General features: G+C 39.1%; 2 protein-coding genes across 2 annotated transcripts in view; one reads left to right on the top strand and one right to left on the bottom strand.

Moving 5' to 3' along the window:
• LOC140933757 (glycerol-3-phosphate acyltransferase 3-like) overlaps nucleotides 1–18,087 on the top strand; it is a 157,208-nt gene that overhangs the window by 119,808 nt on the left and 19,313 nt on the right. The window lies entirely within an intron of this gene.
• On the bottom strand, nucleotides 12,923–15,186 carry LOC140935857 (hematopoietically-expressed homeobox protein hhex-like). Its single transcript, XM_073385434.1, has 2 exons — nucleotides 14,544–15,186; nucleotides 12,923–13,879 (listed from the first exon to the last, which is right to left on the bottom strand). Exons 1-2 carry the CDS (start codon nucleotides 14,836–14,838, stop codon nucleotides 13,590–13,592), a joined length of 585 nt encoding a protein of 194 aa, XP_073241535.1. The 5' UTR covers nucleotides 14,839–15,186; the 3' UTR covers nucleotides 12,923–13,589.

Raw genomic sequence — 18,087 nt, 5'->3', positions numbered from 1 at the left:
GGGAAAGGAATTCCTCTTTTATCGCTTGCTATGCACTAGATACATTTCTTTACCTCCCCTTTTCGTCTATTGACGTGAAATTTCATAATTTTTTCATTTTATGTTCAATTCTTTGTTTATTTGTTGCGGTGTTGTGTTTACCAAATAAGCGACTAGTGGTATCGTAAGAATGAAGTGAAACGAAAAAATTGAGTGAGCTGGAGTGACCGATTAGGGAGCTCTGAGAGCTCAGCGGTATAAGTCGTACTGAAACCAGCAAAAGTGGACTGGATCTAGTTCCCAATCTCCTTTACTGGGGAATCGAGACCAAAAGCGTATCGAGACGGACTACAATTTTCGCATGTCAGTTTTAAACTAGTGGCAAATTTTATTGCAAACAAGCATGCACAAAGCTTGGTTTAGGTTGACGGTTGTTTTGTGTGGACTTGTCTTTTATCTGTTATATATGATCAGTATAAAAAGACGACCATGTATCAGCTAAAGAAAACACCTCAATTCTGGGAAGACCTGTTAACATGCCCTCATTCGTAAATTTTTTGCAAATATAGTTTCAATAAAGTTGTGAACCGATTTCTTTTTTGGCGAAAACGCGTTATATTCGCAATGTTCCAGGGGCGGATCTAGGGGGATGGTGCAGGGGGTGCGCACCCCCCCCCCTGAGATTACCTGCGGTTTTCTAATACAACTGGTATTCTTCAAAAAAAAAAACTATGTGGTTTATTGGTGTTGAAGTAGAGCAAGAGATAGACTGTTCACAGTCCCCTATTTTTTCGTGAGATCGTTTAGATATACCGTGTCTTACCGTCACGGCTACATCTTGATTTTCAAATGTACCGAGGGGGCGGGCGTCGGGGATTATAGCTCTGGTTGGGGGGGGTGGGGGGGGGGGGCGAGAAAAATAGAGGGACTGTGATAACATCACTGCAGCTCGCGTTCACGGAGCGCGTTGTACCAGCAACGCAGGCGTTTGATTGCTCATTAGACAATAGATGTTGATTTGCGTTGACAACGGGTTTAGTTTAAGTTGCCAATACTGACAAGTCGCAGAAAAGTCGATATTTCCATAAAACGTACGCTTTCATACCATACGGCACATCTTGCACAAACACACGAAGGAGTTTTGGTATTTTGATTAGAAAAATGTTTTCTTGTGTGTGTTTGCCGATTAAATTTCGAGGAATGAGCCTAGAAACATTATAAAATCACTGTTTCGAAAGGAGATATTTGTAACACGCGTAATCGATGCTAAATGTGTCTGCCATGTTTTTCATCACTAGAGGAGTTTCTTAATTAATGAATGGTAAAAGGCGTGAAATTCCTGTAACGCCTCCTGAACGCGAGCTGCAGTGATGTTATTACAGTCCCTCTATTTTTCTCGCTTCCTCCCAAACCGCCCCCACCCCCTAAGTAGTTTTGACACTCATCTAAGATGGCAGCCCGTAACGCAAAGCGCTCGATCTCGATGATCTTACGGAAAAATAGGGGACTGTGAACAGTCTAAGCAAGAGACGATTGCACCCCCTCCTGAAAAAAATCCTGGATCCGCCCCTGTGTTCTTTGCCTGCGTACCTGGCGGGAATAGCCGGCGAGTGCTGATTTTGTTTTGGCGACAGAGCCCCGAGAAGATTAGGAACAAGTCAATAGCCTGTATAACAGGCGTTATTTTTTCGCTTTTAGGAAAGCGCGAAACGAGCGAGACGAGAAGCGCCTGACACGCGCGACGGTGGCTCTCAGGAGGGAAGTCGCGAAAATAAAACAAGCCGAGGGAAAATAAGACGCACGTGATCTGATGAATTGAGGGGACCGTCGCGTTTTTCCCATCACCTTTTACTGTATGACTGCACTACTATAATGGATCCTGGAAAAGGGCTACGGCTTCCCCGCGCTCGCTTTCGACAAGAGAGTACCCTGGGCAACCTCACCCTGACTCCGGGAGCAATAATCTCGTCAATTATCTCCTTATGCTTATATAGGCTAATGAAAATAGAGATCTAGAAGAGCTACTGTACCACAGCTCGTTAACTACGGAGGCCAAGCATAAGTATGTATAATAATGCAATTTTAAATGTATTATTGTAAAAAGCTATTTGTTGTTGTTGTTGTTATTGCTGTCATGGCTCTTGGCACTGCTCAAGAATTGACGTCATCATACTTTGCAGGGGAGAATTGCACCTTTTCACAGTTCAGTATGCACGACAACAGTATGTCTGGAAACGCCTTTACATTAGCTTTCGGCTTTCAAATTTTAAAATGAAGATGTACAGTACCAAATTTTAATGGATCTAGCTATTAAATTGGGTGATAATTAAATAAAACACGTCAAACTGAGGTAAGCCGCTTATAGAAAATATTTTACATTCTTTATATGTTCTGTTTGAACAGCATTGTACTAATTTATCCAAATAAGAACTTCAAACACTGCAGAGTTAATTATAAGACGGGTATAGAAAAAAAATCCCCGATTCGAATCCAATAACTTTTGCTGCATCTTATGTTGTCTTGGCTTCTCGCGTCAGACCATTTTTTTCTCATAGCCAAGTTAAATTGTGAAAATATTATCCAAGTCCCCAGTTCGTGCAGTTTACGTGTGTCCATTTTTCAACAACAAAATTAAAGTAATTTGTCAAATTCGCAATTAATGACCACACCCAGAAATTTACCTTTTGACAAATAGCAGTTCGATTGATGACTGCAATGTATGGAGAAGTTCATTATGACGCAAGTGTGACGTAAACTCACTTCCTGGGTGGAAATTAGGTTAAGGAGACTCGCGTCGACGATCGCGAAATTATTTTGAGAAAAAAGTGTTTTGACTGTATCTATTTTTGGTAACTACCGGAATCTACCCTTTTCCGTAATGATATTTTTGCGTGTGCGAAAAAGATTCCACAACAAAGGAAATCCTTTAGGAAGATTATATTTTTTTTGCTTGGCTTAATTGGAAAATTCATCTAACAATAGATTTTTTCAGTAGTGTATTCTGAATTAGACATGAACACTTCATTTCAGCCAAAAAAGAATCAGGCAAACAATCATTCCAGCTACTTAAGGACTCCTGTCTATGTTGACTGCATGAAGTTATTCCAGCAGTTAAAGAATAACGTGAACGGCGTTTCGGCTTTCTGAATTTGCTGAAAACCTGTTTGTCCGTCAATATTCACGCTGTAATGATATATGACAAATGTGGTTGTTGTGGTTTATGATTTCGAGTGTGTTGATCGCCGCTCCTGAGCGGAATAAAACGTACTGAGGGATCTATTATTGACGTAAGCACTCCTCGCCCATTCGCTCTTCATAGATGCTAAACCGACCCAAACCGGCTGCACTTTATACTTTTTACCGACATTGAAATCTTACGATTTAAGGAGATGAAAAAAATTTGGCCACCAGTAGGATTTATTTTGAAATGCAATGAAAAGTACCTTTAGTGATTTTTATTTCTGGTATTTAAAAGCGAGTTGTCATCTGCGATCATCTCTGAGCGAGCAGTGCTGCAGGCCGTTCGCATCCAGGAAGTTTTTATCGGAGGGGTGCAACTTCCTCAAATATAAGCTAATCATTTTCACTCTTCTTGGTCATTACACCAATTTTAAGTAGGCCGTAAGTTCGTTCCTTCAGTTCATTTTCCAAGTAATGAGTAAAAAATTCTTACACAGTCTCATGACGCGCACGACGGACGGCGTCCGGACCCATTGCCCCTCCCCCATACCACCCCCACCCCCTTTCTCTCTCTGGACCAGCGCCAGCCACCTTCACTCTTTGATTTTTTTGCTCATGTTTGTTTTCGTTTGTTTTTCCGAAACAGTGCTCATTACTTTACCATACGATCATAAAAAGTTGCTAATTTTTCCTAGAGGGCAATGTAAAAGCCACAATGAGTGGATGTTTCTCCTTTGGCACTGTAATTATCGATACCCAGTCTGGTAAGAAGGGAAGAACCGTTCCCTAAGATTGTCTCATACATTACTATGTGACTTATAATCTTTCACGAATACGCCATTTTCACATAGGCCATAAGACCCCTACATTTTTAGTCGGCTCCACTTAATTGCGGACGGCCGCATGTTTTTCTGTAAAACGAATGTACAACATTTACTTGAGCTGCTTGCACGTGGAGTTGTTTTATGTTCATAGTGTAAATTTTGCTTGGTGATCTCATTTGAATCAGAAGTTAAACTGGTTTAGCTGGACATTTGAAAATGTTACCGCCAAAATAGACATCTTCCGTCCAGCAGTTAAACCATTGCTTTTTAAAATTTTTCTCTTCTCCTCCTTTCTTCCTCCTCGCTCTCCCTATTTTCGACTATTTCTTCTTTCCTTTTCCTTCGCTGGTTTGAATCTTGGCCTCGTCGCACGCAAAATAATAGGCTTTTGGCCTTTCTTTCTCTCAAATGTCTGCAAAATTTGGTAGGTTACTTTTCAAAAATCTGGCTAATTCTTTTTCACCTAGTGAAACAACTTAAACCGCAGGTGATCTTAGCTTCGTTGTTTGTTTGCAAGAGGCGTTCCCCAAAACCGTGAAGCTATTGAATATCCCAGATTCCTCTATCAACATCATCGTAGCTATCACCCGAACACAGCAGGCAGGAAATGACACTATGGGCGATCTTCCCTAACCGATAATTACTTTCGTAATCTTTCCTAGCGCGAGGATTATAGGTCTCAAATGATAAACACGACTCGAAACACAGAACCATGCCATATTATACAATAAAGTCGGTCCACTTCGCTGCATGAAATTCGCGCGTCTTGTGAATTATTTCCAGTGCATGGCTGCTTTGACGCTTTGTCATCAATAACGCATATAAGTGTGTTGATAGCTATCGAAAGCAAAATACTTGTGTTGGGTATAAAGTGCGTTTGTGGACAGCTTGCTAATTGCGGTGACTAATTGCTTTGTTAATTGCTTTACCACTGTAAATTGCACTTCACGGTCCAAATTTAAAAGCTTGCTCCCGGATGCACAGGAACCCTATAAAAAGTAACATTTCTTATTTGCATGGCAATTTAGAGACGTCAAGACTCATTTCAAACATCTTGGAGGGATGCAGCAAACTGAACTTCAACAAAAGACATTTCGTGTCGACTGTTTGAACAGGAAATTTTCGTTTGCGTCCGTCTCCCGCCTGTCTGAAACATTAGCAAAACAACCTTATCGATTCCTTTGATTGCAAACTACTATCTAAAGAAAACAATAAATAATAACTGCACGAAGCATTGATTTGAAAGAATCTTCTTTAAATTTTGCAAATCTATGTCAACACAGACGATAGAGAATTCATCTTGTGTCGCTCTATCAAATAAATCCTGATTCGTACCACAAAACGTTCCTCCTCAATCCCCAATCTGCCAATCTTCCAATCCGAGAATGTGCAGCGTACAGCATATTGCTCATAATGCAGGCGATAACAGAATTTGATAGCTTGGAACAACTTGCTTGTTTTGATGGGACAGCTGGACAACTTAATTATATACTAAACAATTTTAACCATAAAAATTGTCCAGCGATTAACCGTCTCGTAGGCGCTTTATATCGGGTTTTTAATTTTGAAATCGTGACGAGAGAAGAATGAGTCGACCAGTTTATGGGCTGACAAGAAAAATAGGTATAAAAATTAGTAGGCGTTCTTTGCCACTCTACGAGGAAAAACACGCCACACTCGGCTGTTTTTCTGTTATTCCAGCTTTGTCCTCAAGAACTAGATCTATATCTTGTTTTGAACTCTCATGCTAGTACTGTGTCTTCTTGCTTTTGTCGTTATCAAGCTATCAAACTGAACGGAGGGTAGAGCTAAATATCACCCAGTCGCAGCCACTAGTCAGACGAGCGTATAAGCACTGCTTATTTAAGAAGAAGAATTCTGAATAATTGTACAAAATGCCTGTTTATTAGTGAGTGCTGATTATTCTCTAAAGTTATGATGCCCTGGTTGAAAAGAAAGGGAGTTCATACATAAACGGCTTTATTGACTACCGCAGATTTGTATGCGGTTAACTTAACGTGTAATAAAATACTTTTAATGAAGACCTCACTCCTTCTTTATAAGGAACGATCCGGCGGCAACCCTGCCCGGCAACCACCCGAGCGAAAAACGAACTGAACCGACAGCTGAACTTACCGAAGGAGATAAAACGAGGCCAGAGTGATAGTAAATGAATCATGGATGCCTGAGTGTTTCTTCCAATGGAGAATGAATTTTCTGATTGTTAAGAATTTTAGTGAACAGAACAATTCACTCCTTTTTTTCCTTTGTCGTTGGGCCCATAATTGCTTAGCAGTGGCGAGGCCGAGAAAAAAGCAGTGACTACCTCTGGCTGTACAGTACAACAGTTTAGTGCCTGCAAGTTTAAGTGGATGTTATATACGGAATAACAAAACTACGGGCATTCACAAGGAAGTGGAACGAAATCCTAATTTGGAAATTTTTACCATGTGCTACAAATCTATCAATTATGTTGATATCAGAAGTGACAAACGACTCAAATTGCTGAAATTTCCGGTTTGGGTAGACAGTTTTTCTTCAAACCCATGTCTTCTGTTTCACTTCATGTTTCCCTTGCTTTGCGCTCCGGAAAACTACTCAAGGAGAATCAAATAGCTGTGTTTCCTGTATTAGATAATGGACCACCATAGTCACAAAAACCCTCGACTGCGGGGCACCAACGGGTAAACAACCCTAATTGTAGAAATGACACAAGATGTTTACTAACTCAAAAAGCACACTGTTCAGTGATTTGGGGGCGTGCTAGAAAAGGCTAATCGGTTTTCCCAAGTTGACACAGCAATCTCACCGAGGAATGCTTTGGATTTGAAAGAGGTTTACAACTAACAACCATTTTTTCCCTTTGGTTGGGCGTGTCTTCAGGTATGAACATACAAACAACACCAGCAAACAGCTTCCCCACCATAACAACTACAGTGCAAACGATTTTTTAGTTAATTAGACACGAAAGGACAGCAGTTATGAGTCACTTTCAATTCTCATATTTGTAACAGAGATCAAGTATTAATCAACTCTACAATTTAGAAGGTCATACATGTTGTATACTCTGCTAAAGAGGCTTGTCCAAGTGTGCTGTACTGCACGCAACAATTTACAAGCTCTCTTTCAGATTGAAACTAGCTTTTGACATCGACATATTAAAAAAGGATTCCTTATAAAGCTCATTACGTAATTTATATTACGTCTTCATGAGTATGTTTTTAATCTCTCAGTTTGACACTGACAAGCAGTATTCTTTCACTTTGATAAGTATTTATCTCTCATAAAAATAAAGTAAAAGAATATAAGTTCACTTGCTGCTTGCCTTGGCCCTTTCTACAGTTTCCTTTGGATTTCAATTTGATATAATTCATTAATTAAGTAGAAAACTAAAGCATGTATTAGCGATAATGCCAACAACATTTCCTTTTTAATCATGTATATTACTCATCCGACGTTTCTATAGTTTACCTTGATTGCCTCTAGTGTGACCCTTTCCGCTGCCCACGAACTGAAGCTCAGTTTTGCCTCTTTAGGTAAAAAGCTTAAGTGTCTGTATTATTCTAGTTAAAGCTACAGAGTATTATTTTCAGTCCTGTGGGTCTGCTCATAATTATGCTGTTCGACTGATGTAAGTTCTAACTTTTGAGGTTGTAGGTGAACTCTTACATGCGGGAAACTGCGTCAATACAGGGGCGTGCTGGGTGTAATTTCCAGTTATATGGCTACTGATGTTCTAGTCTTAAGGCTTCGGTTAAAATCCTAACGAAAGCTACGGAGCAGTTCTTTCCTGTGGAAACTCTATATTATGCAGCAGAATGTAGTTCTAACCGTTCGAGTCTGAACTATTCAAAATTGGCCTAAAGTATGATCCCAAACGTAAAACTACAGAACTGAGCAGTGAGTTTTATCGTGTATGGTTTTGTTTATTGTGCTGTGTAACGTAGTTCTAACTTTTGAGCCGACTGCTGCTGACATAACTGTTGTTCAGAAAGAACTCTAGGCGACATTGTTGATGTTTATGATCTTACGAAAGGTGTATGAGTTCGATTCACTACATTCCGCTATGTTAACTAGTGCTAAAATAAATGACTTGTCTACTGATCTACGAAAGTATATAGAATGCGCGTGATACTAAGAACAATTATTTGCTCCCTTTTGGTATAAAAAGGGTTCAGTAATCGACTTACAATCAACGAAAATGAGCAACAAACTCAACTCTAGGAATCCTGTCTGCAATTTTATTAATATAAACAAGTTCGGCTTCGTAATAGTTCAAGTTGTATATTTTATCAAACTTCATAGGTAAAGTCATGCAGTTAAAAGTGATAACACATCCGGCTAAACTCAAGAAAGAACAACCGTTTCTTGAGAATTTATATATACATTCATGGTAAGGCAACAGAAAGCTATAACTCCTTGACATTTTCAGTATTTGTCGCCACCTGCCCCTCCTTGTAGCCTAAAGGAAACATTTGAAACATTAACAGAAATTATCACTTGTGAAACAATGGTGCCGACAGGAGTTTTGTTTAGGAAATTTGGGAAATCACGGCAGCATATGGAAAAAATATGTAAGGCAACGTTGTCTTGTAACAACAATTCAATAAGAATTCTTACGAGTGTTAAATGTGATTTTTTCGTGACCCAATGGCATATTGAGATCTGATATTTGTTGTTTTGTTTTATTTTTTTCTGCAGGTTCAATCTAACTTTCAGTCAATCGCGTTTATAATCGTAACTTCTGAGCCCGTGTCGGTTAAATCCTGACTAACGGTAAGCGAACTGAGAGAGAAACCGTTTTGCAGTGTTCGCAGCTCTTTCGTTGTTTCAGCTACATTGCGGAGTCTTTTGATTAAATGGCGTTTGGTGCAGTCATATAAATTAATGGCTGCTGGGTTGCACTCTCAGTGTCGTGATCTTAAGCCTCTGTTAAATAAAATCCGAGCATAGTGCAACCATTCAATTCAATCAAGGCTGATTCATGTAACAGAGATGTCTTTGTGCTGACCGTAAGGTATAAATTCAGTTTATACTTTTGTGAAGTATTTTCAATCAGTTTGCAACCTTTCTGTAGGACGTTTCTGGGAATTTTTACATTCAGAAAGGTTAATAGTTTTATTACGAAAATCCCCTTCGGTTCACTGTGCGACATTGTTTGTAAGTTTTTTTTTTATCAGTAAGCGAAAACAATATCTGGTCAACTTTGTGCTACTGTTGCAATAAAATATTTTAGTGAAATGAAGTGATGCCGACTTAATTTATTTTATTTAGCTTTTGTCGGATACCAAGACAGCTTGTATACATTAATTTAAGTAATTTTGGTGACTGGGTTACAGACCACAACTAAGTACCGCGCACCATAACCTCAGCTGCATCCAAAAATTATAGTTTTTCTTTGTGCTCTGGCTAACACTGAAGAGCTCCTATGCAGGGTCATCAGTTTGTTGGTGATTTGGCAGATAGTGAATCCCTTAGCCTTTGATTAAATTTCTCTCTTGTAATGGGGCCATCATGTGTAAATAAACTGTTCTAAGCATTACTCTCCCCTGGTACTGTATTAATCCTCAAAAAAGAACTATTTGATCAATGTTTCATATCATAAATTGTGACTACGTGTTAATGGTATTCCTTTCTCATAGCTTGATTGCGCCACGCAACTGTTATTGTAACTTTTTGCTGAATGCGATTTTACTTTTCTTTACGACTCTTTACATGAATTCAAAGGAGTCAGTGTCTTCCAATCCAGTTTAATGAAGTGCATTTTTCATAACCAGAAAACACAGGAAGAGAATGCAATATAATGAACCCGAATAATAGCATGAGCAGTCTAGTACATGTTTGTAAATGGTCTAAATGATCTATAATTGTTAGTTGTGCAAAAATAAAAATTCCCAAACAGTTAATAAAAATGAATCAGAACATTTGAAACATATGAAAGAGTATTCTGTCTCAATAAATTTGTCTTTCGGGCGTTTTATCATATATAGATAATGTGAAGAATATCTATTGGGGATTATATTTTCATCAGCAAGGTAGTATTTTCTGATACAAGGTATTTTTTTTTTCGCCAGTAAGGGATGAACTTCCCTTTTAACCCTATGTGGCGTGTCGCCCTTATTGTTTAAACTGAATGAAAATCTGGAAGTAGACAAATAGACGCGCGCAAGTCCATTTTCAAAAGCTTTTAGCAAACCTAAAAGTGAATTCCTTTACTAAGCCGATACCACTGGATGGGGGCGTGTTCACTGATTTGCGGCAGTAAAATTATTCCGCAGAAAGACCGGCCGAAGCTGTTAACTGTTTCCCGGCCAAGCGAAAATCATCCTACATTTGTTATCTGTTGTTCCTGCATTTTCGGTTATCCGCGGAAGGATGCTTTTAAAGTAGTTTTCACATCATTCAGGTGCTTTGTAATCTTCCTTCAGCGTTCTTTGAATGTGTGAGTTCTGGAAATTATACGTATAAGGAAGCTGACAATATATTGAGGAAAAAGGAATCGTAAGCATTTCAAACGTTTTCGAATTCTTGTCTGCTAAACGTATAGGCATGAACAACAACTTAAAACCCATAATTTCACATGTACATATCGATAAAGTTAATGAATTTTATCACGAAAAAGAAATAGAGGAGATTGATTTTACACTGAAACACTTCAATCACTTGTTCCCATACTTTTATGATAAAGGTTCATTCTGTGCTATTTATCGGGGAAAAAAATTCATGTTTTATATCACTGTGCCGATCTAACCTTAGTTTCCAGTGAATTAGCTTTGAATGTGACTTGTTGCTCAAAACGACAAAGCTAATTTGATCAAATTCATTGCTTGTCGCTCCGAACCAACAGCCTGACATGATTCAAAGCAAGAGAGAATGATCTCTCTTGTTCAAAGTCGTTGACCTAAAGGTGAAAATTTTGCCAGTTTTCCCCTTAATTCCGTATTGAAAAAAACACGTAATTAGGCGTTTTGATAATAATTACCTTAACTGCCTCCAAATTTGCCTTTCATTCTTTTTAGGCACAATAAATATTCCATACTTCTGCGCTTATTGTCCGCTCATGAAGTAATTTCCTCTTCAAACAAAACGAAAGCAGGGGGAGCAAATGATCTTACTAATAACTCCGTAAACACAAAGTGATTCATTTTATTTTGTCCGATCTACTTTTGCAGACAAAAACTTGACTCATTCTTCTAAAATCCAAGCAAGTGAGCCTTCCATCTTTGGTTTCTGGTACACAAACCCTTTGGGACCCTGTTCGTTCGCTCTCTCTCTATTGTAACTCAGCTCAAAGTCGGTTCCTCAACTTACGATGGTCGTCTTTAAAAATATACTTTTCAAACTTTGATAAAATAGTAGGCCTGGTTTTTAGAAACAGAACAAATTCAAGGTTTTTTTCGTGCTGATTTATTCTCGTAACTGGTGAACAGCTGGTTTTTAATTGGGGAGAGCTAAACCCGTCAATAGGCCGGAAAAGCGATCTGAAAAGCGAGAATATACAAACGCGCCAAATCAGCTAATAATGTTCATTGAAAAAGCTAAAACTCCCGGCTCAAAATCATGAATTTGCGAACGCGAATAACATACATGCAGGCTAATCTGTTTGTGATCTGCGTTTGTCTTGTTCCTCAGATTTTACGAGAAAACATTTTTAGTGTTAAGTTACACAAAGCTTGAGATACCTAATTGCTTAAAAGTATATCTTGATTAAAGTTATTTTGAATTTGGATTACCAGCAGTGAATAGGGAATGTGACAAGGGTTATCTCTGCTCCTCGTAAAATGCTTCGACCACACACGCAATATATTTTTCACACTACCGCAAACAACCTATGCTTTGCGATCTTCATTTCTGACCAAACCGCACGAGGATGAATCTATTTCGATCATGGTGTTTTCTTGGTCTTAGTTTCGAAAACGTGCAAAAAGAATAAACATTAGATATTACAGAGCAATTTACAACAGAGGTGATGTGTTTAATAGTCTTTTAGATCCATTGTTGTGGAAACTGGGAGGGGAAAGCGAGGAATTGATAACTCATTCATGATCGATTACAAAAGAGCAGAAACCTCCTTCAATTAGAGAGAAAGCGACCTCCTAGAAAATACTAGACACCAATTGCTTTTCGCAATCCCACTCTAAAACACTCTTTGTGCCTTTTGCAAACAGAACTGGGCCTGGTAATTATTATATCACATCTGATTTCACACCTTTCCTTTGAACAGGAAAGCTTTTAGAATCAAGACCAATCGGATAGTCGTTGCTTGGGAAAACAATTCTCTTGGTGTTTTTTAAAGGCAACGCAGAAAAAGCGTACCGTGTAAACGTTTCGCTCTGGGCGAGGAGTGGAATCATTTGATTGAGCTTATAGATTTGGTCAACTTTATCTTTGCTGCGAGCGCCCCTTGTCGCCATAATATAAACAAATGATTTTACATCCAGTGACACAGTAGCAATTAAGGATGGTTAATAGTCCTTCAGACCAGTGTGTTTGGTAACTTCCCACTTCTTCCATCTATAACAGTTCACCGAAAACAAAAAGCTATCTATAGGACTATTCCACAGAGGTGGCTGCTCAAAGGGTTCTGTGCATTAATGAAAAAGGGGAAAATTTGTTTGGAAGCGAACATCCTGTCTATAGAGCAATTAAAACAGTAATAATGAGAATGAAAACGCAATTCGCTAAAAGACTGTGTCAATCTTATCAAAGGAAATGTCAGAGATTAAACCAAGCAATTATCTTGTGTTACAAAACTCTTCAAATTGCCTTCCAAACTATCCCAGGTATATCTCTCGCTTGGGTGAAATAAACTATGTTTCTTCCTAAATAAAGCGCTGTTGTTGTTTGAGACCTTTACCATGACATTTTCACTTGCTAATACTTGTGTTCTTGCGGGCTATTTAGAAAAAGAGAACGCATTTACGGAGACTGACTGACGCTTGAGTAAGTTTATTCTTGGTAAAAATGACTAATTGGAAATCAAAGCTATTACATAGTATTCTGTTTATTGTTAGCCTCTTTGTACAGTATTTCTCTTTTTCTTTACAACTAAATTATCTAAAAGAAAAAGAAACGTCAGATTTTTGAGTTCAAATCTCATTATATACAAAACAGGAATTTTCTATTTCCTTCTGATCTTCTTTGCTGAATGGCCCTTAAGTTGGCTTAATCACTTTACTCTAATGCGTGATTCAATAGCACATCACTGTATGTTAGCTGACGAATTTACACTGACTACTTTAGCAACCGAAGAAGAACACAGAAGCTTAGTTCTATAAAATGTTCTTTTGTCCGAACACTTTGGGCAATTAATGTTCAGTGACGATACCAAGCCACACCACGAACGGATACTTTGAATTACCAGCCGAACTAAACTATTAGAAAACCATTAAACTCAAACACTCGGCGACCAGCGCGAGTAAATTCTCAAAGTTTTGCCTGCTGAAGAAGTTAATAAGTTCTTGTTTTTTAAACGCTGTAAAACCAGCGCCAAACAACTCTTCAACAGCATTAATTTCAAAACATTCGGCTGATTTTTACGTTTGCATTTCCACCTCTGGCTTGAAGTCGTGATGCGTCAATGTACGTACGATTGCTTCTCGAAACTCACGAAGAATTCTTTTCTGCCAACTTTGATTCCTCCGATTCTAATCTTTCCGATTTCTCGCCTTGTGATTCCTGTTTAAAGCGCCTCCATTTCGCTCTGCGGTTTTGAAACCATGTCTTCACTTGACGCTCCGTTAACCCGAGCACCTTGGACAATTGCTTGCGCTCTGGGGGCGATAAATACTTTTGACTTTCAAAAATCTTTTCTAGCTCTAAAGTTTGCTCGTTGGAGAATCGCACTTGGCCGCCTTTCTTCTTCTGAGGCTTCGGTAAAAACAGATTCCAGGCACCTATGAGAAAAGAACGTGCGGAAATGATTACGGATTGCAGTAATTTCTGCGGGCTGAAGTTGAGGTCTGAGTAAGGTGCTAATACTACTAGCCATTTCCGCTAAGTTCTACTCCCCAAAATTTGCCAACTGTTGAGGCTGAAATGATCTATTTAGAGAGGAATGCTGAATACTAATTCAACTAGACGATGATACTTTTTGTGTTTGGACGAACATACGACCTACAGGAAGTTTATCAGATGATAGAGTTCAGTCATAAGATGTCATCTGCCAGGTATGGTGAAACAACGGCTGCTATATATCGCTGAATTGAGTAAACTGTGAAATGGCACTTGGATAGTCAGGCAATTTAGCAGCCAGAACTGAGCTGAACTCTGGTTAATGACCTAAATCTCTTATCACTTACTTCACAGCCGAAGGAAAGTGCTGTGTGGTTAAACTAAAAAGCAGAGAGACTGAACAGTTTACGCTAATCCTTTCCTACTGAGAACGCCACAGACGAGAACACATGAAGGAATCGAGGTTATTGATGGGACACAAAATACAACTCAATTGCGTTAATCGATTGTGATATCTCGCCGAACGCAACAAATCACTTCACTGATGCCAGTGACCCCACAGCATTTTACACTTTGGTCTAGTTATCGCTGTTCAGTATTACTTACTATGATCGTTGTAAGCTTCGTACACACTCGGAATACTCGGCGCGTGGAAACCAAAGCTCCTTGGGGAATGGTAAGGCGTGAATGGGCTACTCAGATTAGTGTAAGTTCGCGGTGGAGGTAGATGAAAAGCTGGTGAAAGGCAAGGTGGTTTTGGTACCTCGCACATGGTTGAAGTGCAGATGGATGGCTGAGTTCTCTGAGCTGATCCCGAGCCTAGAATATCGTCAATATAAAACGACGACGAGTTATACGAAGGGAAGACATTGAGGCTTCTGTTCCACTCGCAATGCTGCATATTTAACTATGGCTTCGGTGTTACTATGTGGACGGTCTTCTTACGAGCTCTTTACGATACAGATTGTTGCGGCTATCTCCTCTTGACTGGCTCGTGCGCTTCTGCTATATATCCTCGACTGTCTCGTCTCCAGCTCGCGTCCAAACTGAAACAACTGTGCTATGTTGAAATTAGCAACTAATGACCGCAATTTAGATACGGCGCTATGATTGGCTCTTTGTCAAATTAATAGATGCTCCATTTGATAAGTAAGCGAGTGACAAAGGCAAGAAATTGGCGCGTTTGGTTTGGCTGTCAGAGTAGTCGACAGCTCTGGTTTCCGCACAGGTAATACTCGATAACAAAAAACATATATACCCCAGGTTTACAAAGAGCTCTACTTAATGGAGTTAAAAACCCGAAGATCTGCCTCTGACACGAGTCGAGACAAAAGAGATCGAGGAGTGAGCTTTTGTTAGTTCGGGTGAATGGTGAATTGATGGGTGTTTGGTCGCAATTTGATTAGTTAGTTTACAAGGTTTACAAGAGTGAGCTTGATAATGGACAACCTAACACCCTACGGCGCCCTGTGGACTTGGCTTGACAATAGAGGGTGTTATCAATTAGTGATAATTAATTAACAGACATTTTACAACATTCCACGCTTTTTATTTTTGTAATCAACATTCATAAAATTACTTTGTTCGTGTAGGGAGGAGACACCAATCTAGGAGACAGGTGCTGATCATCAAATTCTAATTTCGTACCCAAATATTTTGAAATTTTGGTTCCAACTCGACGGGAGGGAAAGACGTAACTTTTTCATGACAATTTCCCCTGAATTAACCGGTTCGTATCGTAAAACGAGAATAATCTATCAGGACGCTGATAAGTTAATGTAAGAGATGTGATCGGGCACATGATACGCGCAATCCAGTGGTAATTCGGTGTAGGCTACGATCTGAGGTTACTCGCGCGCTCGAGCTTCGAATTGCTTGGTGATGAAAGAAGAAAAATACATTCGCACGCGCTCGATGAGGGAGCGAAAGTATTTTTTTCACTTTACGTATGCGACCTTAAACGTTCTATTCGAAGCTTACTAGTGAAGAAAATAAAGCAAACATTCCCACTGGAAACTTGGAGGACAAAAAGTCGCACAAACAAATGTGCTCTGTGAGTTTTTTTTAAAATGATAATTACCCAACAAAAATAAGCCATCGAAAAAGGATCACACATTAGTGCTAAAAGTTACACCCTTTCAAAAGTCATTTATAGCTTTCAATGCCCCCTAAACGCACGCTTGAAATTACAGTTGAAACACAATAAGCCTATTAAGGGGGTGCCTTCAAACCCAGGTGTTTTACGGCTATTATCTGTGTCAGTGAAGTCCTTGTTTTAACGTGCTTGTTGAAAAGAGAAAGATACTATGGTAAAAGTCTTATCTATCTCGTGGCTTTATCATTTCATAGGTGCCTTCAATACAAGCGGTACAAATTTTTTTTTTCATGCTATAGTTGAGAATAAAAGAATCAAATGAGGGAAGTAAACTTATAGGAAGCAACTTATAAAGAGCAATTAATTTGACGGGCATTGGTTTCCGAGTTTTCTTTTGTGTGATACATCGTAGCGAGAATGTACGTACTCCGTGGCAAAGCCGAAGGGACCTGCTTCAAAACACGAACAGAACAGTTTCCACGGGCAAGCCTGTCTCCTTAACACGAGGTTAGATGAAAAGTCTGATAACTCTGCCCATTAAAAATGACAATTTCATGATTCTCAAGAACCTGCGTATCTTATTTCAAAACTTGAGCAAACAACCAATCTGTGCCTCTTGTACAAGGACCACCTGCCAATGTGACGTCACTAACGCGCTTTAGCCTCGCCTTGCAAAACGAGACGCAAAGATATCATTAAAGAAAGGATTTGCGTTCTGTATTTTAATTGTAGCAAGTCTATACTTTGTCATCTTACCATTGCGGTCCGATCCTCTTGTCCTCTTGAACTTTTAATCGTTTTATATTCTTTCTTAAGCTGTAGATATTTTGGACAGTGGTTGTACCTCTAAGCATGAAGACACTTCTGTCTAAACTCCTCACAATTAGCTTGTAAATTTATTCAATGCGGGCAGCAATTTACTTAAGGGTTCTTTGGAAAAAAGATATCTTTTTGTCGATAGAAAATTCAATTTCATGTCGAGGAATGTGGTCCTTTTTTGTTTCGGTCTTAATCAGTTGAGTGAATTTTTTCGTGCAATGTGATTCCAACTCACACATTTATCGACTTCATCTTCAATTATCTTTTCGTATGCGTCATTGCCTCGGTCAATTTAATAATTTTATAAATTGTTTCATTTTGATGGGCGGAATAGTTATTCATGGAATGAGCTATTAGCGTTCGAACATAGCAATTTATAACACTTTAAGACTCTCTTCGAAAAAGAATGTTTGATTTATCACAGAAAACAACGCATAATATTTTGAGTACATTTTGTTTTTAAAACTGAAAGGAATGCATCGCTGAATGATATGGTAGATTTTCAACGCAAATGGATTCTTACATTCTAAACTGTGTTACTGTAAAAAATATGGGTGCAGCTCGGCTGTTGTTGAAGGTTATTTCCCGAAGCGGTATATAAAACCATCCACTTAGAAGAGTAACCCACAGTGTGGTGTGATACGTGTAATTATCAACTGACCCCTCATTCAATAATTTTACAATAAACAGAGATGTATGTTCAATGCAGAGTACGGTAGGAAACACGAAGAAAGTTCAAATTGGATTAGGCTAGTTGAATAAAGTGGTATATACACCTATCGACTGCCCTTTGAATCATTTTACTGACAAATTGGATGGTGTTTGCGGGCAAAGAAGATAGCGTGGCAGTTCGACTGCAATATGGGGCTAAACCGTAGGTTTTTCAGTACTGTTCAGGGAGAAATTACTTTCGTTTTCGCTAATTCAATTTGCTTTGCTTTTCTCAATCATTCTTGAATATCATGGACGGAGCGCGATGGCAAAGAACTCAGTTACATTGAGCTTTAGCCTATCCAGACCTTTTTCTTTACTTCCTGGCGTTCAGATTATCGAGAAAACGGAAGAAAGCGCAAGTTTGCTCAATGAGACCGAGAAAAACATCGGAAAGAATCCCTTCCTTCGCATCTCTTCACTCTGCTCTCCATCTCGCTAAGTTTTCCACTTTTCTCGAAGTTATTCGAATATAATCCGGTCTGACCCCGAAAGGGGATAAAACAAGATGATATGGCTGGCAAA

Source organism: Porites lutea, chromosome 4, assembly GCF_958299795.1.
Source record: "Porites lutea chromosome 4, jaPorLute2.1, whole genome shotgun sequence".
Classification (NCBI taxonomy): Eukaryota; Metazoa; Cnidaria; class Anthozoa; order Scleractinia; family Poritidae; genus Porites; species Porites lutea.
The sequence above is the reverse complement of the archived record's forward strand: the minus strand, read 5'-3'. Positions and strand labels throughout refer to the sequence as shown.

Bases quoted from the DNA above. Each gene is read 5' to 3' on its own strand.
- LOC140935857 (XM_073385434.1), bottom strand. From the start codon at position 14,838: ATGCAGCATTGCGAGTGGAACAGAAGCCTCAATGTCTTCCCTTCGTAT. The intron at 13,880-14,543 runs GTAAGTAATACT...CTTTTCTCATAG, and splicing joins CGAAGCTTACAACGATCATA to GTGCCTGGAATCTGTTTTTA.